This window comes from Mercenaria mercenaria, chromosome 17 (genome assembly GCF_021730395.1).
Source record: "Mercenaria mercenaria strain notata chromosome 17, MADL_Memer_1, whole genome shotgun sequence".
NCBI lineage: Eukaryota > Metazoa > Mollusca > Bivalvia > Venerida > Veneridae > Mercenaria > Mercenaria mercenaria.
The window spans coordinates 29,291,306-29,304,937 of NC_069377.1; the positions used below are offsets into that span (position 1 = coordinate 29,291,306).

General features: G+C 35.5%; 1 protein-coding gene across 1 annotated transcript in view; it reads left to right on the forward strand.

Moving 5' to 3' along the window:
* Positions 1 to 13,632, forward strand: part of LOC123535848 (MAM and LDL-receptor class A domain-containing protein 2-like) — a 165,256-nt gene that overhangs the window by 111,086 nt on the left and 40,538 nt on the right. Inside the window, exons 111-127 of the mRNA XM_053527737.1 lie at positions 251 to 397; positions 969 to 1,222; positions 1,717 to 1,807; positions 2,455 to 2,595; positions 3,245 to 3,501; positions 3,874 to 4,102; positions 4,622 to 4,884; positions 6,013 to 6,100; positions 7,294 to 7,410; positions 8,136 to 8,279; positions 8,850 to 8,975; positions 10,439 to 10,569; positions 11,141 to 11,225; positions 11,563 to 11,688; positions 11,862 to 11,909; positions 12,568 to 12,674; positions 13,324 to 13,488. Of these exons, the coding sequence (XP_053383712.1) occupies positions 251 to 397; positions 969 to 1,222; positions 1,717 to 1,807; positions 2,455 to 2,595; positions 3,245 to 3,501; positions 3,874 to 4,102; positions 4,622 to 4,884; positions 6,013 to 6,100; positions 7,294 to 7,410; positions 8,136 to 8,279; positions 8,850 to 8,975; positions 10,439 to 10,569; positions 11,141 to 11,225; positions 11,563 to 11,688; positions 11,862 to 11,909; positions 12,568 to 12,674; positions 13,324 to 13,488 (2,519 nt within the window). The remainder of the gene's footprint in view (positions 1 to 250; positions 398 to 968; positions 1,223 to 1,716; positions 1,808 to 2,454; positions 2,596 to 3,244; positions 3,502 to 3,873; positions 4,103 to 4,621; positions 4,885 to 6,012; positions 6,101 to 7,293; positions 7,411 to 8,135; positions 8,280 to 8,849; positions 8,976 to 10,438; positions 10,570 to 11,140; positions 11,226 to 11,562; positions 11,689 to 11,861; positions 11,910 to 12,567; positions 12,675 to 13,323; positions 13,489 to 13,632) is intronic.

The following is a 13,632-nucleotide window of genomic DNA, read 5'->3' on the forward strand; positions in this document are numbered from 1 at the left end:
GAAAAGAGACCAGTACTACTTGCATGTGAGAACATAATGCCCTTTTATCAAATAATGTAACAGTATGTACTATTGAGAGACAAGCTTCCCTAGCTTAATTTTTGTAGTTGAGTGAATCCATGAAATGAAATTCCAACAAAACAAAAAATTCATGAATTCATATTTCCACATAATAGCCATATTGGCCAAATCCATGAAATTTAATGTTAAAGAATTAAAATGATTTCACAAAACATTTTGCTCCTTTCAGTTCCAGTCACTCAATGCACATTTGAATCTGGATTATGTGGTTGGTCACAAGACACCACAGATGATTTTGATTGGACAAGACAGAAAGGAAAGACATCTAGTTCTAATACTGGACCCAGTTTTGACCACACCACAAAGAGCAGTAATGGTAAGGAAACATTTAGTTTACTGTTTTGTTCTATATTTTTGACACCAGAATGTCTGCAGAATGTGAACTATTACAAAACTCATAATTTAATGCTTCAGTTTTAATTATTTTATTGGAGGAGTGGTCAAAATGTTAATTGGGCACCCTCCTTTCCATATAGGCCAGGCAATTAGGAAAATGTTGAGTGTTATGGCATTGATCACAGTGTTTAAGTAGTGACTTATTATGTTATGAGAGAGGTTTGTGGGAAGTATGTTCAGTGAAATTCCAGAGGTTTCGTTCTTAAAAAAAAATTAAACACCTCACAAATAAATGAAAGCTTCTACAATATCTTACAAGATAAGTGTTACAGTGGCCTACACATCATAGCCTGTTAGTTTAAAGCCAATCTCTGACAACTGCATCAGGGAGTTGACTCTTTGGCTCAGTGGTTAGAGAATTGGACTAGCACCTGAGTGGCATGGGTTTGAATCAGTCATAAAATGCTATGCTCTTTGATTTGTTATGTATAAAAGTGGTAAGACATTTTGTGGATTTAATGTACTCATGGCTATGTTTCTATGCTTTTCAGGCTATTACATATACATTGAAACTTCACAGCATAAGGCCAATAACTCTGCACGTATCATTAGTCCTGCTGTTACAACCCAGACAGCAACTTGTGTTTTATTCTGGTACCACATGTATGGCTCTGACGTCAGTATACTTACCATGTACGTGAAGTCAGGTTCGAGCCTAGGAAGTCCATATTGGAATAAAATGGGTACACAAGGTGACCAGTGGCGTTTGGGTCAGGTAGAACTTGGTGCCCTTTACAATAAACAGGTAGGTATTGACATCATCAGAGAGAAGAAAAATGTAAGAATATTGGAAATGGTTCTTCACAACTCGCAAATTTATTAAATCCGTGGAAAACTTGAATAGAACAATGCATTGTCTCAGAAATTGATTGTGTATGTTTAGAGTGTTGCAGGGATTGAAAAAAAATATATGTGAAATCTTAATGACCCATTTAAATATAATTTCAGTAAATCATCAAAGAGTAGAAAAAAAAATCTGGGAAGTGGTTCTTCAGAATTCTGGTATTTTTTTTTAAATCAGTGGAAAAAATTAAGTGGAACAACGCATTTATGTTGGAATGATATCGAATATGTCTATAATGTCAGGGAGGGGGAGAATGGAGGAGTGGAGTTTTTAACTTAAAATTTTAATGAAAGTTTTAAAGAAAGAAAAGCAAAACACTATATATTTATTAAAAATGTGTAGAGGTTAAAATGCAATTGCATGAGGTTATGAATTTTTGTATTTTATTCTTTCAGATTGTCTTTGAAGCACTAAAAGGCAATGGTTACCAAGGTGACATTGCGCTTGATGATATTACCATTACAAATGGTGCATGTCCACCACCTAGTAAGTATCTTTCTACAATAATAAATTTATGAAATAAAGGGAGGTAATAAAGTTAAAGGAAGATATTACTGTAATAATTTGTCTGCTATTCCATCTAACATTTTTATGATCCACTTCTTTTTCGTTATATAATTATTGATTATTTACCATATTTACATAGTACTCTTTTCATGTATGTGAATACAGTCAAAAGTGTTATACATAAATACAAACAATTCCAAAAAACAATAAAACAGAAAGCAAAACATGAATAGCCTATCAAAATACAGATGTAAAAACCAAAAGCTACAAGCAACTGAATATAGCTAGAAAACATTAGGATAAAATACTATGTTTACAGTAATTATGAAAGCATTTAATTTAATGATTTCAGGGGACTAATTTTCTTGTTTCTGATTTCATGTTAATGTCTCCTGCAAAATTAAATTCTAATTCACAAGTAAAATTCCCATTCATTTTTATCTTCAAAAGTGGATATCCACAAATTTATATCCCTATGAATAAGTGATTTTGGCTAAAGCCGCAAAATTTCATGCCTACGAAATTAAGTTATTTTACAGTTTAAAGATTTTGCAAAATGTGAGTCATTTTTCAAAACTCGACTTTACTTACATTTAATACCTGTACATTATATTTGTTTTATAAAGCTGTGTGTGACTTTGAGGATAAGACAATCTGCGGCTATCAACAATTGGTGAATGACGACTTTGATTGGACTTGGAAGTCCGGCGCTACAGGCTCTGCTAGGACAGGACCAATGTCAGATCATTCCTATGGCACTACAGATGGTATGTTTAGTACTGAAAACTAACTGTAAGGCAGGGTTTAATACAGTTCTGGTTGTGGCAAAAGCCATATTTGACCATTCTAGTAAGTGGTTAGCAGAGGGGAGGGGTCGTCAAAAGGTTAACGCGTCAGCCGCTCAGTGACCTGAGGTTGTGGGTTTGAGCACACCTGGAGTCATGACCATACCTCATATAACACCATTACTGGTTTTTCCTGAAAGTGGGCTTGGGAGTGGTTCAAATTAATTTGAAGTATCGTCATAATAAATTGAATCAAATTAGTATAAACTAAAGGGATAGAACAGAATGTAAACATTTCTAATTCAAGTCCTTTAAGCTTCTAACTTAATAAATTAGTACTTTTAAATTACCAGTGGTAAACTATTTAGTAATACATCTGTAAATTGTAATGAAAGAATATATCCCAAACAGTGATTTATAATGGAAAAATCATTATTCAGTGATAAATCATTGTTTGCAGTTCAGATGTGTGGGATTTATCACCATGAGGATGGTGGAAAATTTATAATGTATTAATAAAAACACCATAATAATGAACTGATAAAACGTGTCTTGTTTTTTTTTAATTCACAAAGAAAGGTTAAAATTCTCACAAAATTGAAAAATTTACGTTACTTTTATCATATCCCAGGTCACTACATGTATACTGAGACATCAGCTCCACGGAAACAAGGTGACAAGGCAAGACTGGCCAGTAAGACATACCCCGCTACTAACAATCAGTGTCTCACATTCTGGTATCACATGTACGGTAGTAACATCGGCACACTGAATGTTTACACCAGCTCCTATGGTCGACTTGGCACAGCTATTTGGTCACTGTATGGTAACCAAGGCAACCAGTGGCGTAAAGCACAGAGAACTATTCAGACTGCTACAAAATATCAGGTAATCTTACAGCAATTACATGTATATATTGAATTTCCTTTTTCGTTTTTGATATATTTAGAGACATCTTGTTTTTATCTTTACTTTCCATATGCTCCTCTTTGATGATTTTGGTGGAGTTATGGCCCATTAAAGGTTTTGATAATGTTGAAAATTGTTTGCAGACTCCTTTGCTGGCCTACTTTGCGATGCATAGCTCTATGGCTGTGATTGGGGTGCTCTGTGCTGGCCTACTTTGCGATGTATGGCTCTATGGCTGTGTTTGGGGTGCTCTGTGTTCTGGGATGTCTACCCTTACCTTTTTTTTTTTCTTCTAAACTACAAACTTAATAAATTGACAGAAAATAACGGTATCATAATTTAACATTTCAGGTTGTATTTGAGGGGATTCGAGGCTATGGTTACCTTGGAGACATTGCAATAGATGATATTGCAGTGAATCCGGGTGCATGTCCAGGCGTTGGTACATGTGACTTTGAGAACAGTCTCTGTGGGTGGATCCAGAGAAGTGACGACGTTTTTGATTGGACAAGAAAGAGAGGCAGTACCCCATCAGCGAATACCGGACCAACAGTTGATCATACACTCCAAACAACTACTGGTAAAATGATAGACATTTTGTCTTAAAATTTAGTCTTCTTAGATATTTAATGTTTTGCCTTAATATTTCATGTTTTGAAAAACAATGATAAAGACTTAATGTTTTAGAATAAAAAAGAGTGGTATGGAGCATTTACTTCTCTGTGATAGTTTATAAGAAGGAAGGACAGTGTTGTTTTTGACTATATTAACCATTACATCATTAAATCAAGTGCTGTGAAAAAGAAATATGTAGTTATCTCACCGTAACGCCAGATTAGGTACATTTAGTGGAAATTTACCTAAGGCAGGTAACTATAGTGGTGTGATACCTGTTGGACCCTATTGGCAGAAATTCTACATTTGGGAAAGACGGACTTCGCAGTGAGAACACAGTCGACAGATACAAGTTGTTACAGGGATCTTAGATAGTTCACTTGCCCACCATAATCTAATATGATTAAGACTTGGAAGTCAGTGTATATTTATCTTCTCGAGGAACATACCTGTACATTCATACATATATACTTATCTTTTTAAGGAACATACCTGTACATTGAGACCAGTTCTCCAAGAAAGCAGGGAGATAAAGCTGTAATACAATCACAGGAGATACAGATCAACCCGAGTTATTGTTTCTCATTCTGGTATTTCATGCATGGCACCTCCGTGGGCTCTTTGAACATTAGTTACCAGTTACAGAACACACCAACAACAACACAGGTCTGGAGTATGAGCGGTGATCAGGGCAGTATCTGGAAACAGGCAAATGTTGATATCGGAAATACACCAGGAACCTTCCATGTAAGATTCCATTGAAATAATGAATATATAGCATTTGCAACAGTAATGACAACATGATAATGAATAATTAATGATTTAGTAATTGTATTTAATTATTGATTTTGATTGATTGATGTGTCTATTTATACATGTTTGATTGGTTGTAATATCTATTTATAGATGTATGATTGATTGTGTTATCTGTTTATAGACATATGATTGATTATAGTATCTATTTATAGACATATGATTGATTATAGTATCTATTTATAGATATTTGATTGGTTATAGTATCTATATATAGATATTCGATTGATTGTAGTATCTATTTATAGATGTATGATTGATTTGAGTATCTATTTATAGATGTTTGATTGGTTATAGTATCTATTTATAGATGTTTGATTGATTGTAGTATCTATTTATGGATTGTACTTTCTCACTTATCGGACAGAAAAATCTCTATTTTTAGAAATGCTGGAAAATCTTATCTCACATGGGTTATCCCACACTCTGTGACGGACTACTTCATGCACTAAATATACATATTATTTATGTAAAATAATTAAAAATCGGGTACCTTTATCTTTTCTCTCCGTTCTTTATAGTGTATTTCTCGATTTAAAATTCATTACTTTATGATAAGAACGTACCGTTACGCTACAAACGATAAAAATAAAGCAGAACTTTGTTATTGTGCGTCACTGAAATGTCACGACGTCACTTCTGCTTACGGACGTCAATTTCCCGCGTTTTAAATAGTTTCATATTTTCATGCTTGTTTGTATTGTTTCTGTTGTGGTAAGTGAGAAATAGAATCCATCATTGGTGTTCGGTGAAGATCGGAAATCCCAACCCTCGGGCGCACCGCTCAAGTCTTAAACTCGGCACAGCCTCGTTTAAGACTTGAGCGGTGCGCCCTCGGGTTGGGATTTTCTGATCTTAACCGAAGACCAATGACAGATTCTCTATATCTGTTATTAGATAATTGATTGATTGTATTATCCATTTTTAGATATTTGATTGATTACTGGTAGTTAATTAAACATATATTTAAAGATTAATTGCTGTCAGAAATTTTAACATTATTTCTTTATTTTGAGAAAATATATTTCATAATTGAATGTTCTAGCTTTTTTTTTATTTTAGATATTGGTTGCAGCAGACGTTGGTAGCAGTTACCTTGGTGATATTGCAGTAGATGATTTTAAGCTGGATCAGACACCATGTAGCCTAGGTATATTGTCTACATTTGATATTCTTGCATGTTTTGAATTTACATAATATTTCCTTTTCATTTGTAAACAAGGTTTTAATATATATTGCACATTTTTATGCCCCCGAAGGGAGGCATATAGTTTTTGAACCGTCTGTCAGTCAGTCAGTCAGTCGGTCTGTCAGTCTGTCCGCAATTTTCGTGTCCGGTCCATATCTTTGTCATCGATGGATGGATTTTCAAATAACTTGGCATGAATGTGTACCACAGTAAGAAGACGTGTCGCGTGCAAGACCCAGGTCCGTAGCTCAAAGGTCAAGGTCACACTTAGACATTAAAGGACAGTGCATTGATGGGCGTGTCCGGTCCATATCTTTGTCATCGATGGATGGATTTTCAAATAACTTGGCATGAATGTGTACCACAGTAAGACGACGTGTCGCGCGCAAGACCCAGCTCCGTAGCTCAAAGGTCAAGGTCACACTTAGACATTAAAGGATAGTGCATTGATGGGCGTGTCCGGTCCATATCTTTGTCATCCATGGATGGATTTTCAAATAACTTGGCATGAATGGGTACCACAGTAAGACGACGTGTCGCGCGCAAGACCCAGGTCCGTAGCTCAAAGGTCAAGGTCACACTTAGACATTAAAGGTCATTTTTCATGATAGTGCATTGATGGGCGTGTCCGGTCCATATCTTTGTCATTCATGCATGGATTTTAAAATAACTACGCATGAATGTGTGGCACAGTAAGACGACATGTCGCGCGCAAGACCCAGCTCCGTAGGTCAAAGGTCCTAAACTCTAACATCGGCCATAACTACTCATTCAAAGTGCCATCGGGGGCATATGTCATCCTATGGAGACAGCTCTTGTTTGTTCTATTTAAACATTATAATCAACTTCCTGGCCATTCTATTCATTACACAGAACAACTGGGCCATCATCTTAGGAAGGTTCTCCCTGACTACATGTGGATGTCATCAAAACTGCGACATGTTATCATTAAGCAGTTTGTCCACCTTTCCTTTTGGGGTTCATACAAAGTGAAAGTCATAATAGAAGGAATGGGAAGATTGCAAATATTGGCAAAAATTAAACCAACAAGAATAATACTCAATCAGCATTATACATGATTTCTCCATTTTAGTTGTAGCAGGTATCTCTTATCTTACCATTTGAATAAGAAATTCATTATTTATTTGTTTCAGTAAATAAGAATGGTTCTTTTGACTGTCAAGATCAGAACCATACCAAAATTTCATCAAACAAAGTTTGTGACTTCAAAATGGACTGCCCTAGTACAGACAGGGATGAGATGACATGTGGTATGGAATATAATTTTTGTTGTTTATATTCAATGCATAAATGCCAGTGTTGCAATAATGCCAATGACCAACCATATTTGAATGGAAATGCTATATTTAAATGGAAATGGCTGTATTTAAATGGAAGTGAATTGGATGGTTCTTAATATTTAATGATAAAGACATGATTAAACTTAGAAGGAGATCGTTTATATTTGAGCCGTGCCATGGGAAAACCAACATAGTGGCTTTGCGACCAGCATGGATCCAGACCAGCCTGCTCATCTGCGCAGTCTGGTCAGGATCCATGCTGTTCGCTAACAGTTTCTCCAATTCCAATAGGCTTTAAAAGCGAACAGCATGGAGCCTGACCAGACTGCGCCGATGCGCAGGCTGGTCTGGATCCATGCTGGTCGCAAACCCACTATGTTGGTTTTCTCATGGCACGGCTCATTTGTATTTTAACATTTATGAACTTTGAGTTTGATTTGGATATGCATACTCTTGTTAGCTGATATCTAATGCCAGTTGTAGAGAAATTTATAAACATGTTATTCCAGAACTGTTGTAGCTCATTTGTGGTTCAAAATACAAAAAAGAAGTTTGAAGACCAGTCTCAGAGCTCTAGTATCTGATTGGTTGTTTTTGAATACCATTTTTTGAAATTGACCAATGGCAAGACTGCATTTTGAGACTTGTTGCGCCAATAAATTTCTTGCTAATATACTTTATGTGTTATCATACAGGTGATTGTGACTTTGAAAGTAACACATGTGGCTGGGTTGATACAAGTGCTGGTGCCCAACAATGGATGCAAGGCAGTAATGGTTCAACAACTGCCAATATGGGCCGGGGACCATCTTTTGATCACACACTTGGCAATGGCAGAGGTAATATCAGCAATAAAAAATATTGTGTGCATGTAACTGCAAAGTAACTCTTTTATGCTTTCATCGAGGATTGTGTACAGATTTGTTGTTTTCAATCATTAGATAAATGACAGTTTCACAACAGTTCTTTTTTTTTGTTCAACCCCCGTTCTTTTTATCAGCAAAACTGCCTTTTTGACTTCTTGCAGGAATGTTATTGTTATAATTCATGAATGAATGTTTGCTCCAACTACCTTTAATTTACACTGTCAAACATGCAAATTGCATTATTTTTTTTTCACCTTTAAGCTCTACATTGGGATAACTTTTCCTATACAGTTGCACCTACCTTAGCAGCAACTTGATTTTAAACAACCACTTGCCTAAAGCAACCAGTCAGCTAAGTTCCTTAATTTTTTTTCTGATTTCAAGTTGTCTTCCATGAACAGGCAAGTTGCACTGCTCCCTTGGCTGGCTGTTCAGTACAGGTTTGACTGTTATGGAGTTTATGGACAAACTTGGTTCTACCTAAAGATGAGTTAGTGAGCAAACACCATGTCTATTTCTAAATGAAATTATTTTTCATGACAGGACACTATGTTTACATCAGTGGATCTACAGGAAGTTTTGGAACAGTAGCCGAGGCTGTGGGGCCCACACTCCAAGCCTGCAGCTCAACCTGCCAGGTCCAGTTCTACTACCATATGATGGGATCAGGTAATTTACATGTAGATATTTTAACTTGAGAGCTTTTGATTGTTAAACTATTGGACCTGTCATGACACCCGGCGAATTTCCACTATCATTATATTCTTTTGCTATGCAATTTGGAATGTAAATTAAGTTGGCTGTGAAGATGGCTTTCTGTAAAACACAGTCTAATGTGGAAATTGCATATGGAGAATATGTAAATTGCTGATTGTCACTGTGGGTGCATTACCTCAATAAGGTCATCAATAGAAAATCTCAGAGTATGTCATCCCAGAAATAAATAGAGGATATTTGTTTGTTTTGAGTGAATATGGAATATATCTCACTGAGAAGTGAGAAAATTTCAAATATTAGCACGAGTGAAAATGTGAAAATTTTCTCACTTCGAGGTGAGATATATTCCATATTCATGAAAAACAAACAAATTTTCTTTTTATTTTGTGCTCAGTTACGTTGAGGTGTGCATTTTGCAACTATTTTAATCTCAGCGCGGGAAACAGACGCACGTAAACAGGCCTGACGTCAGATGTGCTGTGAAGTTATAAAGACGCACACAACATAAAGTTCCATTTTATTTTATTTTTTGCTGCATAACGTTATGAAATTCTCTTAAAGTAAAATGATTTGAATCGAGAAATATACTATAAAGAACAAAGTGCGACTACAATTTTCATCCTGTTTTAAGCAAATAATTTAAAATTCATACACAATGTAATAAGGGGGTGCAGCTATATCTCTCACAGTGTGAAAATATAGATTTCATATTTTCACAGTGTGAGTGATGAGATATGAAAATATTTAACTGATAGAATACAGTATTTCATTAGTTAGCATAAAATAAAAGGATGTAACTGTTACTTACAACTTATTCTGACCTGTACATTTTCAGAAACTACATTTAATGGACCATTACTTGAACTTAAATTTTAAACATGCATGTGTGACACAGTATATTGAACTAAAGTTGACATTAAGTAATAACTTTGTCTCTGATTGAGTAGTTAACCTTTAGACTGCTGGCGGCAAGTGATTCTGCATTTGTGACAAGTAGACCAAGGTCAGCCTGCACGTCTATGCAGGCTGATCATGGTCTGCACTGTTCGCTATCCAGTCCGTAAGTTTTCAGTGAACACCCCTTCTAATAATAAATGGTATTGCCCAAATTGAATGATGTACCTGTCCGTTATAGAAATTTAGCAGGCTACTGCTGGTTGAAACCTCACTCGGGGTGTAGAATCTTTCTTGTGAGGAAGCCGTCCAGCTGTCTTATAGAAATTCAGTGGTTTTTCCCAGGTGCCCACCAGTGCCTGACATTATATTGCACTTAAGGGCACATTGGTTCTTCCTGCACTGTAAAAAGCTTGACCACATAAGGTATAATTGCGTCATTGTGACGTTACACCAAACAGCAGAGTAAACAATTCAACATTTACTAATAATGTTATTTTAAGTTTTCTATCTTTATTCAGGTATAGGATATCTTCAAATTGGAATTCGAGAAAGTGGTAAAACAACAATCATCCGTTACCTTAATAAACCTGCAGGGAACAAATGGGTCTTATCTGCAGTTGATATTGGTAGAATCAATAAACCCTTCCAGGTGAGTTTAACTGTATTGTTATTAATCTCAATAATCCGAGTAATTTTAGAAAGTCTTAATAGGGTGATCCTAAATCTATCAAATACATTGTTTTCCATTTTAGCATAGAACAGTATTTTATTCTAAAATCATTAATTTTTTGAATAGATATAATTTATATGTTTGTCTTGTCTGGTTTTATCTAATGCTTTTTTATTATTATTCATGCTTTGTTAATGTATAAGCGCATTTTTAGCTCAACTATACAAAGTATATGGAGAGCTTATCCTACACGACCTGGCGTCAACATCGGCTTCTTTTCGAGTTCACACCTTAGTTGAAGTTTTGATGCACTTTCTCTTTTTATATTATCTCTGTAATTTCTGGATGGATTTGCTTCAAACTTTAAAGTAATTCCTATACCAGCCACGTTAAAGTTTTGGTGCACTTTCACTCTATCTTAGTTATGACTATAATACTACAGGGATTTGATTCAAACTTGAAAAATAGTTGTTTCACATCATTGCCACATCATATGATGTTAAATTGAACAAAAAAAGTCTTTTAACTTAACAAAACTTTCAATTTACAGATTGTAATCCAAGGACACAGATCATTCAGTGTTAATGGCGATATTGCTGTTGATGACGTCCAACTCATCAACTGTAACTTCCCACGTAAGTTTTTCTTTTGTTGGTTACTATCCCATAATTCTTTCTTTTGCAAGGAATTTATCACTTCCTATGTGTTTGTATCGGATATCTTAGTTTATTTATAGTTGCCATAATTCACATGCCTGTACATGATACATGCAAACAATAAAACTAATGTGTTCCATCTAATGTTCACATGATTATAATAATTCTTTTATGGAAATAGAATTTTATTAAGAACAACTCTGCAAAGAAATTTGAATGGCTTTGATTTTTAATTTCCTAAAATAAGAGCTCAAACAATTATTGTTTCCCTCTCAAAAGAGATTGCCAGTAAAATGACTTTTTTTTCTGTTTTCAGCCGTAAAACCATCCTGTCTGAGTTCACAGTTCCGCTGTCAGCGAGGTGCATGTATTCCAAAAACGAGTGTATGTGATTTCAGTGATGATTGTGGTGATAACAGTGATGAATCGAGCAGCGTCTGTAGTAAGTATTTTCTACTTTTAGATGTTTCCTAAAGTGATATCCCAATTACAGTTGAGCATAAGTAAATACAAACGGTTTAATTGGTTGAAGTAAGTTAAAGATGACCACGGTGCACGCAATTAAAATCATACACAATTTCACGTTTTAAATGTTTCTTTTTCTGTATATTACAGATTCCTATACAGCACGGTGTAACTTTGAGGCTAGCCTGTGTGACTGGAGCCGATAAGGATACTTGATGGACAAACTGGAATTATCTGAATGGACTTCTGAGACAAAGAAACATGCAGGGAGTCATCTGTCATCGCATCTGGAATCTGGAACCTGTCCGGTGAATCCATTAACCAAAGGACTATTAAAAGGGCAGGTTTATTCATTCCATTAAATTTACTTTCTAATCTGTATGGGAAAAACCCATGCATTTAGGCATCATAATCAGTTTTGTGTGGATGTTTTTTCCTATTTTTCAGTTTCTTTTCCATTTTATGTTTTTTTAGTTTTTTTCACATTTGATGATTTTATGCTTGGGGCCCCTGGGGCAGAGTTTTGTTATGGCTGCTGAATTCAAATTGCTTGTCCCTCATGACTGTGGGTGAGAAACCTTGTATTTGGTGTAGAATTCTTTTATGCAATGAATCCATTCAGGTGATATGTGTGAGGCTGTGATTCTACATATTTGCCCACCTGTGCTAGATATACTGCCCAGAGGGTAGTCATAAAATCTGGCTCCATGCACCATCAGAAGCTGGAATTTCACCATATGACCTAGTAATAATATAAATGTGTACCTAATAAAAAAGATTGCATTTTTTTTCTTTGCATTTTATGTTTTACATATTATATAGAGAGAAATGGAGTAGTATTGTGTTTGCATTTCAGGCCACTATCTGTACACTGAGTCATCGGCACCTAGGAAGCAGGGAGATAAAGCCAGGCTTATCAGCAGAACATTCCAGGCAACCACAAGCTCTACTCAAACATGCACTGTAAGTCAGAATAAAAACCAGTCTCATTTTAAGCTTTTTCATTGGTCTTTTTCAAAACGGTACTTAGGATCATTCAATCAGATGCTTGAAATTTCAGACCGGTCCCAAAAATAATTTTAATAATCTAGGACCCAGTTACACTAGTAATATACAACCTAATTTAATGGTTATGGCCCTAATGTTAAACACTGAGAGTTAAACTGCATTTTCAAAAATACATAGCAGTTATATACATGTAGTTATAGCATTTAGTTCAAGATTACAATTTATATAGAAAGATGTAAGGTAATGAAGCTACAATATCTATTGGCAATTTCCATGTGCAATTTTGTGTCTGGTCAGGATCCATGCTGTTCGCTTTCAAAGTCTATTGCAATTGGAGAAACCATAAGCGAACAGCATGGATCCTGACCAGACTGTGCAGATGCGCAAGCTGGTCTGGATCCATGCTGGTTGCAAAGCTACTATGTTGGTTTTCTCATGATGTGGCTCATCTCAGTTTTGATTCTGGCAAGTATTCTTCCTTGATTCATATGGAATGAGATCATTTTCAAATCATTCTGAGCTCCAATGAAAAAATACACTCTTGTCACTCTTTATGTTTAAGATAAAACATTACGATATCTCTTACCATACTGTTTTATTTTAGTTCCGAATGTTCTACCATATGTGGGGTAAGAACATAGGGTCACTGAATGTGTACACAAGAAATGCTGTTGGAGCTCCTTTGAAACAGAAATGGCAGAAGATAGGCCAAGTTGGAGACTTCTATGAGAGGGTGGACATCCAGATGTTTGAATCTCAGCCATTCCAGGTCGGCTCAAAATTCCTTCATCTTTTCTGTTTCTATAAAATGTACAATAACCATAACTACCGGTATATTACTTACATTTTAAATTATCTCCCTTTATTAAATTTATCTGGAGTATAAGTCTCTGAGGGTTGAAGGGATGTTTTC